Below are 22,636 nucleotides of genomic sequence, written 5' to 3'. Positions count from 1 at the left end.
ACGTTTGACTCTATACACTCAAAATAGAGCAAAAACAACTATTTTTGAGGGAAAAAAAAATAACTCTGGAAAAACTACTCAGCCATTTTTCCTGTGTACTTATATTTCTTCCTCTTCTTAAGGCTGCTCCTGTTAGTGGTCGCCACAGCAGAACATTAATCTAAATACCACACTGTCCTCTACATCTGCCTTTTTTAAACCAACTACCTGCATTTCTTCCCTCACCACATCCATAAACCTCCTACTGGTCCTTTCTCTTTTTCTCCTGCCTGCCAGCTCAATCTTCAGCAATCTTCTACCATGTGCCTCATCCCATATAGGAATGTCAAAACCATCTCTCTCACCTTGTCTCCAGAATGTCCTACAACCTTCACAGCATCTTCAACTCTGCCACCTCCAATCTTTTGGTCAATGCCACTGTCTCTAAACCATACAACATAGCTGGTCTTACCGCAGTCCTATAAACTTCCCCTTTTACTCTTGCAGATACTCTTCTATCACATATCACTCCTGCCACTCTTCTCCACCCACTTCACCCTGTCTGCACTCTTTTGTTCACTTCTCTAACAAACTCTCCATTACTTTACACGATTGACCCCAGATACGTAAACTCATCTCCATCTTCATCACCTCTACTCCTTACAACCACACCACTTTACTGCCCTCTCTTTCATTCCATTTCTCACACTATGTACCTCCACTCTCCAGGCTTGTCTCAACCTGCTCCCTACTCTCCTCATCTTCCATGCAGACTTCTGTCTGACCTCGTCTGTCAACCTGTCCATCACCACTGCAAACAGGAAAGGGCTCAGAGCCAATCCACCTCCATCTTGGACCAGTTTGTCAATCCTACTGCACACCTCATATCACATACTGTATACAGTATATGTATGTGTGTATATGAATATAGTGTCTCTGCATTATATAGAACACATTATAACCAATGTATCCATTCATTTCATGCTCCCTATTGGTGTTTGTGTATTTTCTATGGACAATAAGATTCAGGGTGTCATTTCAGTCATGCAGGAGAGAGATATGGTGCTACATTGTTCACTGATTTAATAAGCAGAGCTGTCTTTCTCCATTGGCTGCATGTAAAAAGTCATGTGGTTATGTTCATATCTAATTAATGACCCCAGAGGAAAAGACTGATTCAGCAGATGCCTGTACACAATGCCCAGATTCTGATGAATGGCATCACTCTTTCATTTATCCCAGCATTTGAATAATTTATTTGGTGGTTTTGAAGTTAACACTCTACACAGACGTTCAGCAGATGTATGCTTGTTGATTCTAGTCTTGATATTATGTCTGTGAATATACAGTATACAGCTAATTTGTCTGGTTACCTAAAATATAAAATATAAAACAATATATAATTCCTAGATAGCATTTATGAGGATTCTCCTTACATATTTAGTGGAAATCCTTAATAGTTAACTAATTAGTTATAATTCTAATACTAAAAATAAATAGCACGGAGTCACATTGGCATGCTGCCTCCCAGCTTACATTCCTGGTACCTTGGTAAGCTTGGGTTACTCTCTATGCTAAGCTTTGCCTACTCTTCCTGTGTTTGTGCAGACATACTAGTTTATTCCCACCTTCCAAAACATATCGTTAAGTGAATTACATTTAATCTTTTGGATTAATTCTAATATTAAACCTTTTTCTTTTAAAACAAAATTAAACAAAAACCAGATTGGCATGGTATTTTCAGGAAGGGATACAAGAATCCAGTCACACACACATCATTTATGTTTATTAATTCATAATCACACAGAAATAACTTCTAAAATTATATACATATACAAGCTGTGGTAAACAGAAAAATGCTGTCTCCTCAGAGTGGGTCTCAGTGAGCTATTAAAGCACACACCAATCTGGTCATGCATTAAGCTAATTCTGCAGCCGCCCTTGCTGCCATCTAACCCTTTTAAATGAATGGGATCCATGATGTTCACTTTTATGAGTAATGGTAGTGTCTATAATACAAAAGCTTATATTCTCTTGCCATTAAAGAGTGAAAATAAACAGTGTTCTAACATATTTCATCTATTAAAATGAAACACCTAGTCAAAATATTGGCTAATAAATATTAATTTATCAATATTTTACTTCATAATAATTTATTTATGCCTTTCCAGAAGTGTCACCAAAACTGGCCACTGCCAGCAGACTGCATTGGAATACTGATGAGATGAACCCCTATGGACCGCTTTCTGTGTCATATTAAAGACAGATAATGGCAAACAGGAATATCTGGAATATGGACAGAAATATATGCAGAAATATATATATATATATATATATATATATATATATATATATATATATATATATATATATATATATATATATATATATATATATAAAATATAAAATTTCATTTTATGTATATAAAATATGTTGATGGCAAAGCTACAGCAGGTAATAAGCTGTACACCTGCTCATTTATGCAATTATTTAATCATGTGGTAACAGTCCTGTGGAAATCTAATCAAGCAGATACAGGTCAAGAGTTTGAGGTCATATTCACATAAACACAACATCATGGTGAATGATTGTTGCTACCAGGTGGGCTGGTTTGAATATCTTGAAACATCTTACACAGGTACTAAAAAACAAAAAACATCCACTGGGCAGCAGTTCTGCAATCTGGACTGGACAGTGTATTGTTGGATAAATCTTGACTTCAGCTGCATTTCTCAAATGAATTTTGTGTCATCAACACAAATCAATGGACTAGGGCAGGGGTGTCCAAACTTTTTTCTTGATGGCCACACACAGAAAAATATGTACGAAGGACTGGGCCACTCAAAGACGTGAGGTTTACTGCCTTACTTTTAATGCACTAATATTGGTAAAATCAATTAAATGCAGGTAAATTACGTTTGCTAATTTAACATGTTTGAAGAAAAAAGCCTCCATCACAGCTCTTCATTTAGAGAAGTGTAGATCCCCATGTAGATTTGAATTGTATTTTTTACAAAAAAGTTTGCAGGTCATTCTCTCACTGACAACCTCAGATTGGCTCTTAGGATGGCATGTCTCTTTGGTTCTGCCATTTCTGGGGACCCTGAGTAAATTCTTTCTTTGATTGCTTGCTTTATGGAGACGCCCTTAACCCCATAGCTGCTTAGTTGTATAAATGAGGTAAAATTTAAGAGATAAAATGCACTGGATGTGCAGCAGGGCCAATATTTATATCTCTATCCTATGCCATGTACAAGTTATTTGTATTAAAAAATTTACAATTCATCATTTGTTTTCAAGCCATTATCCGTGCATATCAATATAAAGCATTCACTTTTGGCACATCCCTACCATGGACCTAACCTGCTGTGTCAATAGTTTAGACTGGTAGGTGCATGTAGCAGTGTGAGTACTGTTTCGTGCCACGTACATCCTTGTAATATCAATTGAGCATTGTCTGAGTGCACACAGTCAAGTCAAGTTTATTTCTATAGCGCTTTTCACAACAGACTTTGTCTCAAAGCAGCTTTACAAAATTGTAAGAGTTAAGGTGACTGGTGTGCATTTATCCCTGATGAGCAGCCATGGTGACTGTGACAAGGCAAAACCCCCTTAGATGTTATGTGCAAGAAACCTTGAGAGGAACCAGAATCAAAAGGGGAACCCATTCTCATTTGGGTGACATGAAGAGTGTGATCATAAATCTTTAAACAATACAGAACACTGGAGAAAGAGAACTAACATGAGCACTGGAATGTAAGATTATGAGTAATGTTCTTTCTACAGTCTTTTACAGTCATTTGTGGCTATAAAACTAGGAACAACTGAGCAACTCATGAAATAGCTCAACATTTGCGATCATCATCATCATCATCATCATTGATCGAACACCAGCTTCTCCATGCCAGAGCCTTCAAACACTCAAGGAGGTCCAGTGTCAAAACTCCACATGAGGTGGGATCTAATTGGCGCTGGTACGTCTCTAGACAGCATCTACTTCTTTAAAGGTCCACAATCTTTATGAGGTGGGATGTGACTGGGGCTGGCGGAACCTCAGGATGCCTCCGGATGGGTATGGAAAGAGAAGCAGTGGAAAGGAATTAGCATAGCTGCTGTTCATAATATTAACAAGCACAAGTTGATAATGTGCATGTGATCAGATGTACTAAAGGACAAGGTTATGGTATGTGATGTGTGTTATGCTAAAAAGATCAGTTTTTATCAGCACTTAAACTGGGAGAGTGTGTCTGAATCCCAAATATTGTCAGGAAAACTTCCAAAGTTTAGGAACTAAATGTTAGAATACTCCACCAACTTTAGTGGACTTTGCTATTCTAGGAACTACTAGAAGTCCCCAGGTTTGAGATCTCAGGGAGCGTGACGGATTGTAACGTGTTAGAAGACTGGAAAGATACATTGGAGCCAAACCATTTAGTGTTTTTTCGGTAAGTAGCAGTAGTTTGTAGCCAGTATAACACAGCATTTTTTTCTGGCCATAATTTACTCATCCAATTATGTCTAATTGCAGCACTATAATGTCCAATGCTACAGTGAACAGATCATCAAAAAAGGTTTAATTGCACTCCAGTGGCTTCTAGGGTCACCTGATCTGAATCCAATCAAGCTGCATTGGAATGTAGTTGTGTTACCAGTCTAGCCTAGACATTTATACACCACATGAAATACTGCCCTAAATTTGAACTGACTTATTTGGTTATCTTGCTAATTTCCTGTGTGCATGCTTTCAAAAGCACATGGACTTTTCAATATATGTGAAACCTTAAAGTTTTCCCACAGTCTTAAACAGTTTTTTTATGTATGATCTTTTTTGCCTTAATTTTTTACCCTTCATCTTTCAGTCTTAGAACTGTGTATTAAAGCTCTTTTCAATACAGCTAGAATTTGAGATTCTTAACATGAATTTACAACTGGCACATTCTGTGATGTCAACATGGACCAGAATCATAAAGGATTGTTCCCACAATCATATGAAATATACAAAGAAATAAGGTTGTTCTGAGAACAGGTGGGGTCTGTTCCTGTGCTATATTCTGCATTCTTGGTGCCTTATGTGTCTTTTGATTACTCTGTCAGAGCATGTAATGCAGATCTTTAACCACACTTTAAAATTTACAGGCTTTTGGTATTATTCTACAATAGTAAACTTCAAAAACAAAGTAAGGCAACATTTTGGATGATAAAATCGTTGTGTTGCAACAACAGTAGAAAACAGTGTCTGTATAATAAATAGTCTAAAGACAACACGGATATACATTTATTTAAAATGAGAAAATTAGCAGGTTTTACTTAGGTACACAAAGAGCATGGTAATGTTGATTTGATGTCACTGCAAAAAACAAAGAAGGAAATCGTATTTAACAAGACAACCCCAATTTGAAATTTCAAGTTGGTGGTGGTGGGAAATTATTTTCTGTGGTAGCTCAGTGGTTAAGGTGCTGGGATACTGATTGGAAGGTGGGGGGTTCAAGCCCCGGTATTGACAGGGTTTGTTTTAACAATGTTTAATGCCTTAAACCATGTAGAATGGAATTTGTTCTTAATTTTTGCTTGAATTAGCCCAAATCTAGTATGTCTACATCTCACACTCACTCAGAGGAGCACTAAAAGCTTTCCTAATTTTCTTAAGATGAGCATCCTGCTTGGGTTGAATGACAATTTCCTTAATTAGAGAACAACTTCAGCCTCGTCTGATCTTTCTCCTTAGCGTCCTCATCCCCTTGCCAGAAAAACAGCTTCATAAAACATCTATCCTCATTTCACTTATTGGCTCTGGCAAACATGGGCCATAAATCAGCTGTGAGCAGCAAGCAAGCTGTTTCCTCTTATATGAAATATGCATACTGTGTCCAGGTGGTTGGTCATTCATCCTACCTGTGATGCTGGTAATATAGGCTGAGATGACATCTAATAGTGTCTATTTTGTCACCACATAAATGTGTGTCCATGTAGCTATAGTCCTTTTTTCCTGATGTGTATTTCCTGATATTGCAGTCAGCTAAGACTTAATAAAAAAAAAAAAACACATAATAATAAAATAATCAAACTCATTCGCTTAAATAGCATGGCAATAAAATCAGTTCTCCCAATTAACCCATTTTCTCACTAACAAATTAAAAATTATTAGAGAAAACTGATGGCCAGGGTAGGACTAGAATGAAATACAGAGTTACCACATATTCAGAGTTCATAAGTTAAGTATTTGTATTTACTCTATAAATTCTTTACTCTATAAAAGGTTTTATTTGGAACACCTTTATTTGGCATTTTTTTACTTTGAGTTTTCCATAACGGCCTCTATACTGATTCATTGATAAATAATAGAAATTTTACTTTCAGTCTATAATTTAAGCAGCATGGCTGTACATAAAATTTAAATTGATGATGGCAACTAAAAAACACAAGAATAAGAAAAATGTACTTGTTTTACAAAAAACATACATGTACATGTCATAGCCTTTATTGGATTATTTAGGAACTTTATATGTTAAATTAATTGACATTGACATTTAAATACTACATTTTTGTACTGAGAGGAAGTGTGTGGAGCAGTTTCAACATGTAATTATATATATTTGGTAATTATGCTATATTTTGCTCAGCACATAAGTTGCTTTTAGAAGAAGAAGAAGGAGAAACAGAAAAAGTAGATGCCTTTATTTGTCACATTTACTTTACAACACAGGGAAATGATTTACTTTTTAGATTCAAGCTTTTTAGGAAGTGTCATTCATGATACAGCACCTCCGGAGCAGAGTGGATTAAAAATGTTGCTTAAAAGTCCAACAGGAGAGTTGTATGGTGCTGGGGCTTGAGATTTTCTAAACAGTTACCAAGTGATTTAAACACTGAGCCGCCACTGCACCTTAATCTACCCGTTATATGTAGAGAAGTTATGTAGACCCGTCATATGAAGAGAAGTTTTCAGGTTAATTTTTTTGCTTTAAATAATTAAAGATCAATACAATATCAACGACTTTCTAAGCCCATTGGATAATCATACCGATAGTGTGATAAAATCTGTTTTGACCATTGAAAACAAGGCTCATGTATGCAAAGAGTTGGGAGGTAGCAAGATGTGAACCATTTGTGGTGAATACTGGATAGGGCAAGACACTGGAATACATGCATTTGCTTGAGCATATGGTGCAGGTCCAGAATTAATTAGGCTGGGCATAATTAAACACAATCACATAGAATACATAAATTAACACTAATTTTAAATGAAATACTACATTTAATATGCAAGAGGTCACATTTTAAAGGTGCTCCAAATCTCCCACAGGGTGAAACTCCATAACACAGTGAAATTCTTTACACACATTCAGAATCTGGTATGTAAAAATTGAAAGCATATGGCCTGGTTTAGAGTCTTCTTGCAAAACAAAATGGTTTATAAATATTTACAGCCCTCTCAGATCAGAATGTTACTGCTAGTCTAAGAAGGTCCACATTCAGAGTTTGGCAGGCCATCTATATGGCTTTGTGTCCATCTTACCCTTGAGTGTTGAATAAGCCCCTTCTTGTGGTCCTTATAATACTGTAGTTCCCCTTTCAGGAACTCGAGCTGCATCATAACGCTTTGGGAACGCCTCTGCGTTGCTCACGCTCTGAATCATGTGTGAAATCCGACCAACGGCAAGGCATCATGTCACTGGCAGGGCGACGTCGTGAACCAGGAAGCTACAAAATGCATGAGCAGTGGAGCGACACTAGCTTCTGTTTGTTTAGGTAAGCGCTTTTTGTGTAAATCTGTGCAAACAATGGCTAAAAGCAAACTTCAAAACTTCCACATGTGTCCCTCCTTGTCCCCGTTTCAATACAGGGGGGAGACACACATGAGAGATGCGTTGTTTGCTTGGGAGTGGAGCATGCTCAGTCGGCTCTTGAGTAAGATGATTGTTAGCACTGTAGCCGCACGGCTATGCGCTCGCTCCGCTCCTGGAGAGCACTCTCCCTCATGGCCCGGTCCCGCTCTCGCCGAGGTGGAGCGGCGCCGGAGGTCATGGGACTCGCAGGCTGACCTGACCTGACCTGGTGGGACCCGAGCAGGCTCTGGTCCTGGAACAGGAAGTGCGCGCTCTCCTAAGGAAATGGGCCATCGAGGTGGTTTCTTCCTTAGTCAGAAAGTAAGGCTTTTACAGCCACTACTTTGTTGTTTCCAAAGATGGATGGGGGGGTTGCGTCTAATCCTAGATCTAGATCAGATCAAATCCAAGGACTGGTTTGTCACGATAGATCTAAGGGATGCATACTTCCACATAGCCATCCTTCCCGCTCACAGGAGATTCCTGAGGTTTGCTTTCGGGGGCGAAGCTTACCAATACCGGGTCCTCCCGTTTGGCCTAGCACTCTCAACCCGCACCTTCACAAAGTGGATAAATGCAGCTCTCGCCCCGCTAAGGCTACAGGGCATCCACATTCTAAACTATATCGACGACTGGTTGATATTAGCTTGATCAGAGCATCAAGCAGTCCGGCATTGAGATGTTGTTCTCACCTGCATGAAGAAGCTGGGGTTAAGACTAAACTGGAAGAGTGTGCTTTCTCCAGAACAGAGAACCACCTTTTTGGGCGTAGTGTGGGACTGAACCGTGATGCAGGCACAACTGTCTCCTGCCCAGATCGAAGCTATCCTCACAGCAGTTAGGAGAGTAAGAGAAGGCCAGTCACTCACCGTTAAGCAGTTCCAGAGGCTGCTTGGTCACATGGCGACAGCATCCAATGGGATCCCACTTGGCCTCCTTCATTTGAGATGCCTCCAGTGGTGGTTTAAAAACAGAGGGTTCTCCTGAATGGGCAGTCCACTCTGTACTATTAAGGTCTCGTAGCGAGCCCTTTGATCCCCACGGGGTGGGACGCGGTCATGAGTGGCCACTCCAACCAAGGTCGGTGGAACAAGCTACACCTTTCATGGCACATAAATTGCCTGGAGATGATGGCCGTGTTTTTGGCTCTAAAACACTTCCTTCCAGTCCTGAAAGATCGACATGTGCTGGTCCCTATGGACAACACCTCGGTGGTCTCATATATTAACCACCATGGGGTCTCCGTTCTCGCCCCTGTACAGGCTGGCATGGCAGATCCTTCTTTGCTCCAGGAAATCCTACTGAGAGCAGTTTATATCCCGGGTCAACTAAATTGGTGAGCAGATGCCCTTTCGAGGCAAGGGCCAAGGCCCGGGGAATGGAGGCTCCACCCCGAGGAGGTGGAGCAGATATGGCAGAGATTTTACAGAGACCAGGTGAATCTGCTTGCGACTCAGGAGACTTTGCACTGTCCCCTCTGGTTCTTTCTCTCACCCAGCCCCGTTGGGGCTCGACGCCATGGTGCAGATGTGGCCGAGGCTATGCCCGTATGCCTTTCCCCCTATTGCTCTGCTCCCAGGTGTTTTGGAGAGAGTTCGCCAGGATGGAATCTGTCTCCTCATGGTGGCACCTCGTTGGCCGGGCAGACCATGGTTCATCGACCTGGTGTACCTCCTCGAGGGATCTCCTTGGGAGGTTTCTCTACACTAAACCTGGTATGTACCTAAGGTGCCTACGGCTCCCCCATGGCCTGTTGTGCTGCAGGCATTCTGCTCTCCTCCTTTTCAATCCCCCGACCAGGAGAAGCAAAACCGGCTGTGTCCAGTGTGAGCACTGGACACGTATGTCCACAGAACAAGTCCATGGAGAAAGTTGAAGAATAGCTGTTTGTCTGCTATGGCCGTTATAGGGAAGGTTTTCCTGCCAATAAGCACATACTCAGTAGGTGGATAGTGGATGCCATTTCTTCATCTTATGAGTCCTCTGGTCTTCTCGCTCCGTTTGGAGTCAAGGCTCACTCTACTCGGAGTATGGCAGCCTCTATGGCCTGGTCCGCTGGAGTATCACTCCAGGACATATGCAATGCTGTGGGCTGGTCCACCCGACTGATGTTTGTCAGGTTCTATGACTTCGACATTAGAGCCACTCCTGGCTCCTCTGTCCTTCGTTCTGGTTGTGCTCAGACACACTAGGCAGGGACTGGTCAGTATGGTGCGATTGGACACTCATTCCCAAAGCATTGTGACACAGCTCGAGTTCCCGAAAGGGAAACATCTCTAAGTTACTTATGTAACCCTAGTTTCCTGAGGTAACGAGATGCTGCATCTACATGCCACACTCCCTGCATCCCTGCGGCACTTACCTTCTCTTTTTCAGAAGCTAGCGTTCCTAGTTTGCGACGTCGCCCCACCGGTGACGTCATGCCTTGCCGTTGGCCGGATTTCACACATGATTCAGAGTATAAGCAACGCAGAGGCGTTCCCAAAGCGGCGTGACGCATCTCATTCCCTCATTGAACTAGGGTTACATAAGTAACCTAGAGACGATCTTTAAAAGAAGGCTTCAAAGCACTGTGGCACTTCAGATAGATTGTGTTTTTCATAATTCACCATCATCCAGGAGAGAAATAAGACTACATTAAAAGCTCCAAAGCCCAGAGTGGCACAATAAATAGTGTGGTTGATCAAGGCATACTGACGTTGTCGCTTGTAAAAACAGCATCTCGACACATCTCTGCCACTGTTATAAACAGTGAATATGGAAAAAAAAACAAGGGAACGGCAATGATTTACAATGTCACAATGTTTACAAAGAGGATCCACTCAGTAATTCCATGTGATTCATAAAAAGTGATGCAGCTTATGTAGATCATACTCAGTGCAATATCCTCTAAGTGGCCGCTATAGTAAATCCGCATTGACAGTCAGGGGCGAGATGAGAGGTGAGGCAAGGCTACAAGTGGTTGTTCTTGGAAAGGTATGCAATAAGAGCCACTGCTACACCAACGTAGATGCCAGTACCAATAGTGATGGACAGCACAGCTAGAAAGAGAGCACGTCTGGAGCTGGAACTGGCATGGTGAAAGTCCCCTTTATTTACTGCTTTGTTAGTCTGGTGGGAGAAGGAGAGAAAGAGACACACACAGAGGCAAAGAGAAATCAGTACATGTCAAAGTAGAATAGATTGAGCATAATTCACAGAAAATATTACAAGAGTTAAAAAAAGAAAAGAAAAATGGGTTGATGAGAAGTGGTGAAAAGGAAAGTAAACAGTAAGTAAGGAATGATTAATTGGCTTCACTCCAGCAGCTGACTGACAGAGGGGTTCTAGTACAGAGTGGTTGCATAAATAATTTGAATGCCATGATTCACTTCCTTCCTGAGGGCATCCAAGCCTTTGAAGTTCAGGAAATCTTACCAAGATTTAGGACACGATAATTTATTTTTTGATGAATTCATTTATCTCTCAACACTCTGCTTAGTTATTCTTTTCCTCATATATACGGCAGATGTTTTTTTTTATTTCCGCTTAAATTATATATTTTTATATTAATTTTATCTGCTACATAATAGAGAGAAAATCCAAGAAGTCTGCCTCTAGCCTTTTTGTCTTACATCTATGTCTGAGAAGGCAGCCATCAAAACGGGCAGCAGCAGCACATTGAACATACTGTAGCTTGATAATATTAATTGTCAGACATAAGCTCTAATTGAGGAGCCAATCATATTAGGGAAAGCCAAGTTGCCTCCATCAAAAAGGCAGCTACAAAAGCGATTACTACAAGCATGCATCACCGATTGGGAGGATCTGTGAGTCAGGGTAGAGGATTAAGTTTTTTTTCTCTTATAGTTTCGTCTCCATGCTGTTCAGCTACAATTATTTACCTGTTTCCCTCTGGGATGATTAATGTGATCAATTATCTGTCCATGTGTCTGTTTATCTTTCTATCCACCTATGTTCGTCAAACTCTCAGTAAATACTGATCCCCTTGAACGTTACGAGTTATTTTATAATCTGTATTTCCTGGTATTTCAGCACAAACACCTATCTGCATGTAGACATACTAAGGAAAATAAAACAGCATGCAAGGTAATTTGGAATAGATTTATAAGCACTGGAAAATTTCTCTTTTGCCTAATAAATGAATTTAAAGTACACACTCTCTCCCTCCCTCTCTCCCTCTTATGGGAGCAGCAGTTTCTCTCCACTCAGTGGAGGGTGAGGACTAGAAAAACAGAGTGAGAAAGTAAAAGGCCTTTGAAATGCAGAGGCAAAAAGAGGAAGTACTGCAAAAAGCAAACTAGCAGGTCATATTTAAAAAATAATTAATAATATAATACTAAAAATACAAACTAATCATTCTTTGGAAAGGCTTTATCCAAACAGTAATGGGTGTGAAAATGGTTAGTGGTAGTGCTGCTGAAACATTTATGTGTTGTTGGGTGCTTTTTGTACGTCCCATGAGATAACAGCAGGACATCAGCACAGCAGACAGCGCTGCAAAATCCACTGGGCCTCAAGTGCTAGCAGAGAGTGGAGAGGAAATGGCTACCTGCTGAGTTCACAAGCAAGATGACAGTCCGTAAAAAGTGATTAAAGTATGGCATTTGCTGTAACTGTTGCTGTGCTTTTTATCTTGCATCTCCTGCTAGATCCCTTGTTTGATGCTCCAGTTGATATGTCACACAACTAAATTCCAATTGCCTATGAGCATTATCTTATTTTTAAAAAGTAGAGTTTATGCTGTAACCTTCGTACCTGCTAAATTATGAAAATGCATCCATTTCTATTCTCCAGGGTACAGGATCATTTAAAGCGTGAAACATTAGGGCCATGTGTTATTTTGGTGATTTTCTCCTTAAATTTTAGTCAATTGTTTTTAGTATAGTTTGTACTAACAGATTTTTTTCCTCTAAACAAACCAAGTTTTGTCAAATTGTATTCGGTGAGAACAAAATCTCAACAAAAACTGATCCTAATCCTTGTTGGATTTACAGTTGAAACCAGATATTTACATACACTTTAGAAAAAAAACACAAAAACTTTTATTTCTTTACTGCCATACATTAAATAAAAGTAAACTTTTTTGTTTTAAATCAATAAATATTAACATATTTTTTGCATTTGTTAAATGTCAGAATCGAGCGAGGAGAATTTTTATGTATTTTTATTATCACTTTCATCAAAGTCAGAAATATACATACACTAAGTTTATCGTGCCTTTAAACAAAAAAAAAACTCCAGATGATTCCATTCTGAGCTTAAGAAGCTTCTGATAGGTTAATTGATTCCATTTGATTTAATTGGTGGCACATCTGTGGATGCATATAAAGGCACACCTCAAACACAGAGCCTCTTTCTTTGACATCATGGGAAAATCAAGAGAAATCCACCAAGACATCAGAAAAATAATTGTTGACCTTCACAAGTATGGCTCATCCTTAGGTGCAATTTCCAGATGCCTGAAGGTCCCATGTTCATCTGTTCAGACAATAATACGCAAGTATAAAAAACATGGGAATGTACAACCACCATACTGCTCAGGAGGGAGATGGATTCTGAGTCCCAGAGAGGAACGTTTTTTGTTGCAAAATGTGCAAATCAACCAGGACAAGAGCAAAAGATCTTGTGAAGATGCTGGCTGAAACTGGTAAGACAGTGTCATTATCCACAGTAAAACGAATACTGTACCACCATGAGCTGAAAGGTTACTCTGGGAGAGGAAAGACATTACTTCAAAACCACCATTAAAAAGCCAGACTACAGATTGCAACTGCACATGAGGGAAAAAAATCTTAATTTCTGGAGACATGTCCTGTGGTCTGACGAAACAAAAATTGAACTGTTCGGCCATAATGATAAACGGTATATTTGGAGGAAAAAGAGCTAAGCTTTGAAGCCTCAGAACAACATCCCAACTGTCAAGTATGGGGGTGGTAGTATAATGTTGTGGGGCTGCTTTGCTGCAGAAGGGACTGGTGCACTTTACAAAATAGATGGCATCATGAGAAAAGAAAATTATGTGGATATATTAAAGCAACATCTGAAGACATCAGCCAGGAAGTTAAAGCTTGGGCGCAAATGGGTCTTCCAAATGGACAATGACCCCAAGCATACATCCAAATTAGTTACAAAGTGGCTTAAGGACAACAAAGTCAAGGTATTGGAGTGGCCATCACAAAGTCCTGATCTCAATCCCATACAAAATTTGTGGGCAGCAATGAAAAGGCGAGTGCAAGCAAGAAGGCCTACAAACCTGACCCAGTTACACCAGTTCTGTCAAAAGGAGTGGGCCAAAATTCCAGCAAACTATTGTAGAAAGCTTGTGGAAGGATACCCAAAACATTTGGCCCAAGTAAAACAGTTTCGGGCCAATTCCACCAAATTCCACTAAAGAAGTGTATGTATACTACTGACTTTGATGAAAGTGATAATAAAAATACATAAAAATTCTCCCTTGCTCAATTCTGACATTTAACAAATGCAAAAAATGTTAATATTTTAAATATATTAAAAAGTTTTTGTGTTTTTTTCTGAAGTGTATGTAAATATCTGGTTTCAACTGTATGAACAGTTCTCTACTGTTGACAATTTTTTGACTTGCAGTTCAATTCATTCTTCAAGGAGTTAAAAGAAATTTGGAACGCATTTGGGACACACTGTACTAAAACACTGAGTGATAGCATCATGACACTTTAAAATAAAAGCCTGTGGTCAACAGAGCCCTGCAGTGCCAGCCAATCATCAAGATATATGTATATGTTATCTGTCAGGGCATAAATATTAGGTCTCGAACAACAGACAAAACAATTATTTGTTATCTCTTGCACTGTCATCTTTTTTTTAAATGGGTATATTACAATAAGCAATCAAGGCATAGTTAATGTTACATATACAATACATATGCAAAATACAGTGCTGTACTGAGGGACTATAGAATGCTGTTAACAGCATTCATCCTCTGTTCCTGACCTGTGTAGGCAGAAAAAAAACATTGTATGTCCCATTCAATCAGCTTATATTGTTGTTCTGTTTAGTAAAATAAAAAAAATGCATTTGCTTTCTATAATAGCAACTTTCATGTCATTTTTTTCTAATAGCATGGGTTGACTTTAATCTTTACTTATATGTTTTTACTGGATTATTATGGGGTAAAATGCCAGCACTCAGTAAAGTCCTACAGTGTCGAATTACATCCTACATCATTCTTTTAATTGTTCAGTCATTTGTTGCAAATTGTGCGTTATCAATTCACATTTCAAAATGGTTGCAATACATAAAGAGGAATTTAGAAAATACAACCAGTGTCAAGGTGATTCTTGAAAAATATAAAGCTTAAAGTTATCACAAGTTCTTTTACAAATTTACACAAGTGCTCCAACACATTTTACACACAAATTACCACCTTGCGTTGTTCCTCTCTCTGAGTATTACTGCTTCCAAAAATATCATAGCTTGCTTAGCATATTAAACTGTCAGGCGAAAGAACGTGCCAGAAACCGAAGTGAAATCCACGAAGGTTTTTTTAATGAAGAACAACAAAACACACAGAGTCCCGTAAACAAAGATAAACCAAACAGAGTAGCTTGGGTAGTCCGCCAGTGTTCCTTAGCCTAATCTGTAGAACGGACAATGAGCTGGTGGAGGAACGGAGCTTATGTAGCATGAGAACTGAGGAGTGCCAGGTGTAGATGATTAGTAAGTAGGAGAGCTGCTTGGAGTGATAGGTGGAGGTGTGGCTGGTGGATCCCTGACATAAACATATTCATTAATTGCCATACAATATTTAGAAACAGCAGCAGAGCTATTAGACAAGGTATCTAGGCTAATACTATAATACTGTTCAATATTCCAGGTAGGAAACACAGTCTATTATCATGTGCTTTTCATTATCATGTGTCCCCCTTGATCATATGAAACAAAGTATTTAAAACTAAAAAAAAAAAAAAAAAAACCACACAGGAATTGGAAAGTGAAGTGAATGAGTGAAAGAAAAGTCTAAATTTGGCATTTTTGTCTCTAACAGAAGAACTTGAATGAAAACAGGAGAGAAGATGTAATCTGTCTCACTCCACAGTCTAACATGGAGGTGGAATCTTAATAATTTGGGGTTGTTTTGGATCAGGGAAAGTTGAAGACTTATTCCAGGAAGTGAAAGGAATCCTGAACCATCATGGCAAACAGACCATGAACAGACCACTGAACTGCTCTGGGATGAACTGTATCAAAAGAAGTTTTACAAGAGGTATGGCAAAATATTTCAGGTGAATCTTTGAGAAACAAACTGTCCAGATTCGGTGGTAAACGCCTACGCGCCGTTCACAGCGCACTTCCTGTAAGTGTTCAGCGCCGCCTTCGGGGTCCTTACAACGGTCGATCAGCTGCTCAGCTTTTGTCAGGGAGACAATAACATCACGGATTACAGCCTCCATTTCTGCACCCTGGCGGCATCTAGTGGCTGGAACGAGTTGGTGCTTCTCGGTGTATATCGGCAGGGTTTAGCTGCAATGGCCATTCATGATGACACGGTGGGGCTGGAAGCATTTATCCAGAAATCCATCGGTCTCTTTCATCGTCAGCGGCGTGCCATCCCACACCACTCCAACCTGCACCTCTGCTTTCGGTGACACAACCCGTTATGCAGGCGGCCTCCGGCCCCGAGCATAGGCAGTTGGGCTCCCAAAGACTGTCTCGGAGGGATCAAAATAGCCGCCTGGCCACCTGTACTGCGGGAAGCCGGGTCATTCCATCACCAGATGCCCACACGCCCTGCGCGCACCGCGGTGAGTACAGTTAAATTTCCCTCAGACATTTCTCCTCTATCTAAACTTATGGTGACGATGCTAACTCCTGCTCTCTCCATTTCGGTACGGGTGCTGGTTGACTCCAGCTCTGCAGGAAACTTCATTTCTCAGGCCTGCCTCGACCTCCTGCAGCTCCCCTGTGAGAGAGGCTCCCAGGATTTAGCTGTCCAGACCATCCAGGGACGTTCACTGGGCAGGGTACTGTGCACCGGTCGTGACGCTGCAAGTCGGGTTGTTCCACCAGGAGGAGATCCATTTCATGGTGCTCTAGGACTCCACGGTTCATCCTGAGTGGAGTCCCCACTGCATGAAGCACTGCCTCTCTCGGCTTTCATCCAGGATTCCCAGAGCCAGGGTGGGCGCCACTCGGGTGGAGGAGGCGACAACCGCTACCCAGGTGAAGATCCCAGAGGAATATCAGGCATTCAGGGACATGTTCTGGGCTAAGGCGGCCACTCGTCTTCCCCCACACCAGCCGTGGGTTGCTGCATCGACCTGCTCCCCGGGGCAAAGCTGCCCAAGGGCCGTGTCTATCCCCTGTCTGCCCCAGAACACCAAACAATGGAGGAGTATGTCCAGCAGGCTCTCCGACAGGGGTTCATCGCCCCGTCTACCTCCCCAGGGGCATCTAGTTTCTTCTTTGTAGAGAAGAAGGACGTAGGCCTCCATCCCTGCATTGATTACAGGCAGCTGAACTCCCAGATCACTCCTCTCCCTTATCCCCTCCCGCTTGTTCCAGCGGCCCTCGAGGACCTAAGGGAGGCTCGAGTGTTCACTAAGCTCAATCTCCGGAGTGTGGAAGACCGCTTTCATCACACCATCTGGGCACTATGAGTACCGGGTCATGCCATACGGCCTCTCCATCTCTCCGGCTGTCTTCCAGGGAATCATGAACAAGTTACCTCCAGAGGTTCGAGATGGTCTATATTGACGACATCCTCATCTACTCACGGAATCTGGAAGAACACCACCTTGGAGCATCCGTTCGCACCGTCTATACCTGAACCTCTCTAAGTGCGAGTTCCACCACCCTCAGACCCGTTTCCTGGGGTACGTAATCAGCGCTCATGGGATACAGATGGATGAGGGGAAGGTGAAGGCAGTGCGGGACTGGCCGGTCCCAGAGACCATCAAGGAGCTCCAACGCTTTCTGGGCTTCGCAAACTTCTACCGCCGGTTTATCCAGGGCTATAGCCGGATTACCGCTCCCCTCACCTCGATCCTCAGGGGGAAGGTGCGAACCCTGAAGTGGACCCAGGAGGCTCAGGAGGCTTTTCACAAGCTCCACCGGCGTTTCTGCCACGCTCCCGTGCTACACCACCCGAATCCCAGAAGGCCATTCGTGGTCGAGGTTGATGCCTCCTCAACTGGCATAGGGGCTGCCCTCTCTCAATGGTCTGGTACCCCTCCTCGGCTCCACCCGTGCGCTTTCTACTCCCATAGGCTCTCCACGGCCGAGCAGAACTACAACATCGGTAACCAGGAGCTTCTGGCGATAAAGCTCGCCCTGGAGAAATAGAGACACTGGTTGGAGGGCGCCGAACACCCGTTCACTGTAATTACTGACCACAAGAATCTTTAATACCTGCGGGAGGCCCGGAGACTAAACCCCAGACAGGCTCGTTGGGCCCTTTTTCTTTTTCCTGGTGCCATTTCCTACCATGGGCTAAATATGCACAGAACTCGCTCCCTCAAGACACCACGGGGGAGAGGGTGGTGTCAGAGAGCACCCTGCGTCTTCACCTGCACCTGCCCGCACGGAGCTGCTCGCCTGATTATTAACATGGTGCACCTGGTCTCTATTAACCACACACACATATAAGCCACTCATGTTCACCCACACGTTGTTCGTTATTGTTTTCCACATTTCACGCTGTCTGCACCACGATACTCTGCTGCTGCCAGCGCCGCGCTTTCCTCAGCACGGTCCTGTGGATACTATACATGAACTGCCGTTTGCTTTCACAGGGATATACTGCTTCACTGCCAGTGTGTGCATATCCTGCCTATTTCTGTCATTAAAGACTTTGTGTGCATATACTTCAGCTTCCGCCTCATTCTCCGCATCACAGACGTGTCTTCCAAACATTTTAAATACATTTTTGTTCTATAGCACTTTTAACAATAAATTGTCCTAAAAGCAGCTTCACACATAAATACATTATGAATATACTGTTTGGTCCTTATAAGTTTTCCGTAATGAGTGAGCCAGTGGCAACAGTGGAAAGAAAAGTCTCCCTAGGATGGTATAAGGAACAAACCTTAACCAAACTCAAAAGGGATTCCATCCTATATGGGTGACTTTTAATAGGCAATGTAAATTATGTAATGCAATATTAATAAGTCAGTATTATTAAAAATGTAAGAATACAGGGTAAAAAAACAGTAATATTTTGAAACTAATGGGTTGGTAAATTATTATGACAGAAATTAATTACTATTATTAATGACAAAGTTATTATATCTCCTGGAGTTATTATTCATGATCCCAATATTCATATATTCAATATTCTAATAGAAGTTAGAATATCAGTGATTTAAGGGTTAATATAGTGATATGTAATGTAATGTAAAATTTTCTTTTAGTTAGTGACTCCACATTTACCTATTGAATAACATTTTAATATACAGTATTCTTCTTCTTCTTCTTTGGCTTCTCCCATTAGGGGTCGCCACAGCGGATCGTATTCTTCTTCTTCTTTCAGTTTCTCGCATTAGGGGTCACCACAGCGGATCATCCATCTCCATTCCCCCCTGTCCTCTACATCTGCCTCTTTCAACCAAACTACCTGCATGTCTTCCCTCACCAAATCCATAAACCTCCTACTTGGTCTTCCTCTTTTCCTCCTTCCTGGCGGCTCCATCCTCAGAATTCTCCTACCGATATACCCCATGTCCCTCCTCTGAACATATCCAAACCATCTCAATCTTGCCTCCCTCGCTTTGTCTCCAAAACGTCTTACATGCGCTGTCCCTCTAATAAACTCATTTCTAATCCTGTACATCCCCGTCACGCCCCAAAAAAAACTCAACATCTTCAGCTCTGCTACCTCGAGCTCCACTTCCTGTTTTTTAATCAATGCCACTGTCTCTAACCCATACAACATCGCAGGTCTCACCACAGTCCAATAAACTTTCCCTTTCACTCTTGCAGATACCCTTCCATCACAAATCACTCCTGCCACTCTTCTCCACCCACTCCACCCTGCCTGCACTCTTTTCTTTACTTCTCCAACACACTCTCCATTACTTTGCACTGTTGACCCCAGGTACCTGAACTCCATCACCTTCTCCACCTCTTCTTCCTGCAACCACACCACTCCACTGCCCTCCCTCTAATTCACACACATGTACTCTGTCTTACTTCTACTGACTTTCATTCCCCTTCTCTCCTGCGCGTACATCCACCTCTCCAGGCTCTTCTTGACCTGCTTCCTACTCTCACCACAAATAACAATATTATCCGCAAACATCATAGTCCGCGGAGACTCCTGTCTGACCTCGTCCGTCAACCTGTCCATCACCCTTGCAAAGAGGAAAGGGCTCAGAGCCGATTCTTGATGCAGTCCAATCTCCACCTTGAACCAGTCTGTCGTTCCTACTGCACACTTCACTGCTGTCACACTGTCCTCATACATGTCCTGCACCACCCTCACATACTTCTCTGACACACCTGACTTCCTCATACAATACTACAACTCCTCTCTTGGCACCCTGTCGTACACTTTTTCTAAATCCACAAACACACAATGCAACTCCTTCTGACTTTCTCTATAATTTTCCATCAAAATTCTCAAAGAAAATAATGTGTCTGTAGTGCTCTTCCTCGGCATAAAACCATACTCCCAGCCAACATGTCCATGTGGGCCCCAAATGGGTTTTATTTGGGTTATATGGGCATCACGTGGGCATGGGGTCAGAGTGGGCACTTTGATGAGCTGAATGTGGGCCCCAGCTTTGTCAGTTTTGTGGTTAGGTTGCCCATTTTGTTTATTCAAGGGCCCTGTATGGGCCACATTTGGGCTATATTTAGCTATATTTGTCAAAAGAAATCTATCATTCACTTATTCAATTGATGATAAATTCAATTGATATGTTTTTTGCATGTTTTATAAGATCAATAGATTAACAAAAATTTTATATATTAACGATAACATAGTATGAACTTTTGTTAAAATTAAAATAAAAAATTCGGTTGTGCAGCTCACAGAGTCTCTCATTGACTCCTGTGCTCCCTCCTTCTCATTCTGAAGAAAAGGTTATCACTCACCACACTGGAGCACCTGACCTGACCTGGATAACCTGACATCTCTGTCATGGTAAGAAATTAGGTTTTGTTTTTAATTAATCACATTTTACTGTTGCTTTTATTTAATGTATACTTTTGAAAGATTTGTGGTAATAAAGTTACAGGCACGATATAACGAAGGTAAGTGTGGAGAGTGAACTGGTTTACCTCAGAGATAAACACCTGTGGAAAACTGAACATTCTTAACGATTGGCAGATAACTAGGAAATTGTCAACAAAAATGTGGAAATATAATTTCAAAGCATTTTCACCCGTGTTTTCTCCATATAGTGGCCCCATGATAACAGGAGGGTGAAACAGTAAAAGCACTGTGGCCTAATCTTTCTCTTTCACTACCTTTATAACATGTGTATATGTTATACACAGAGAAAAGCTCTGAGGTAATTGTGACAATACTTAAAATTATTTTAATGTGATTTAGGTGAAATATGTTGTCAGGGTGTGAGCGAAACAGAAGGCGGAAGCCGGAGTACAGCTCGCTTGGGCTTTAATGCAAGTGTGAGGGAGAGAGAGAGATACGAGCATACACACACACACAGATGCGCATACGCGCACACACACACACAAGCACAAGCACACGGCAGTCCTACAGTTGAGAGAGATAGTCCGAGTAGTGCATTGGGAGAAGCGTAGCTGACCCGAGATGCACAGGGAGGGGAAGGGCAGCCGGTACGGGATTCTGTAGTCCGGATGAAACGGATGCAAGAAGTCCTGCATGAAAACCGGACCGCCAAAACATGTAGTACGGAAAGTCAAACATAAACAATAACGAACGGGGAGTGAATGTGAGTGAGGGGTTTATGTAGGAGTGGAGTGATGAGCTTCAGGTGTGCCTCGTTAAACCTGGAGCTTCAGAGAGAGTGGAGGCATGAGTGATGATGAGCTCCAGGTGTGCGTGGTTAAACCTGGAGCTCTATGGAGAGTGGAGGCATAGAGAGCCACCAAAGGGGGCATGGCAGGTGGATCCCTGACATATGTAGAGGTGATAAAAAACGTTCATATTTATATTATTTCTAAACATTAATAAAAATATGATACGTTATGATTACGTTAAAGATAATGTAATTTTGCACCGTTCAGAAAGTCGGTCAGACTCCCGCCGCTCCCCCCCAGCTCTCGGCTCCGAGGCTTCACGCATGCGCATAGACACCACGAAATGAGATGTGTTTGACTTGTAGCTGTTCAGTGCAGACCGACAAATTCGAGAGCAGACAACTCTGTATTCTTCTGAATCGCTTTCACAGTATTTTTATGTCAAGCACGCTTCAGTTTGTGCAGTCAAGTCGAACACTTGCTGTGTTAGCTCCACTAAGGCTTTTTAAAGACAAAACATTGTTATAAGTAAGTAGCTTCAACTAATGTTACAGTGGTCAGTTCAAATTCACGGTCCAACGTGAACCTGTACGAATTTAATAATCGATCTGTGTTCAAGGCCCCACTAATTAATCTAAACATTAATCACAACAAAGCCTGAAATTCACCATATTGATGCATTTAACTTTTTGCATGGTATTGTGTAATTTAAACATCATTTACTTAGATCAGTTTGGGCAAATGGTGGATTAGAAGGTGCTTACAACCTTGTGATTTTTAGTCTTTTTTTTTTTTTTTTTTTAGTTTTGATAGTCTTATGCTCATATAACTTGCATGCTTTATACATACAAATAATGGGTTGTGCCCTGGTTGATGCAGTAGCATGCTCTACTTTATATAAATTT

At 41.5% G+C, this 22,636-nt stretch overlaps 1 protein-coding gene across 4 annotated transcripts in view; it reads right to left on the bottom strand.

Annotated features, from left to right (window-relative positions):
• Positions 1-5,249: 5,249 nt before the first annotated feature.
• The window catches only part of LOC124378413 (synapse differentiation-inducing gene protein 1), a 43,784-nt gene continuing 26,397 nt past the window's right edge, over positions 5,250-22,636 (bottom strand). For all 4 annotated transcript variants that reach the window (XM_046838138.1, XM_046838121.1, XM_046838111.1 and 1 more), the window contains one exon: positions 5,250-10,916. In XM_046838138.1, the coding sequence (XP_046694094.1) occupies positions 10,758-10,916 (159 nt within the window). In that variant the 3' untranslated portion in view covers positions 5,250-10,757. The remainder of the gene's footprint in view (positions 10,917-22,636) is intronic.

Source organism: Silurus meridionalis, chromosome 2 (genome assembly GCF_014805685.1).
Source record: "Silurus meridionalis isolate SWU-2019-XX chromosome 2, ASM1480568v1, whole genome shotgun sequence".
In the NCBI taxonomy this organism is placed as follows: Eukaryota; Metazoa; Chordata; class Actinopteri; order Siluriformes; family Siluridae; genus Silurus; species Silurus meridionalis.
Note: the sequence above shows the minus strand (reverse complement) of the source record. Positions and strands in the feature narration are given on the sequence as shown.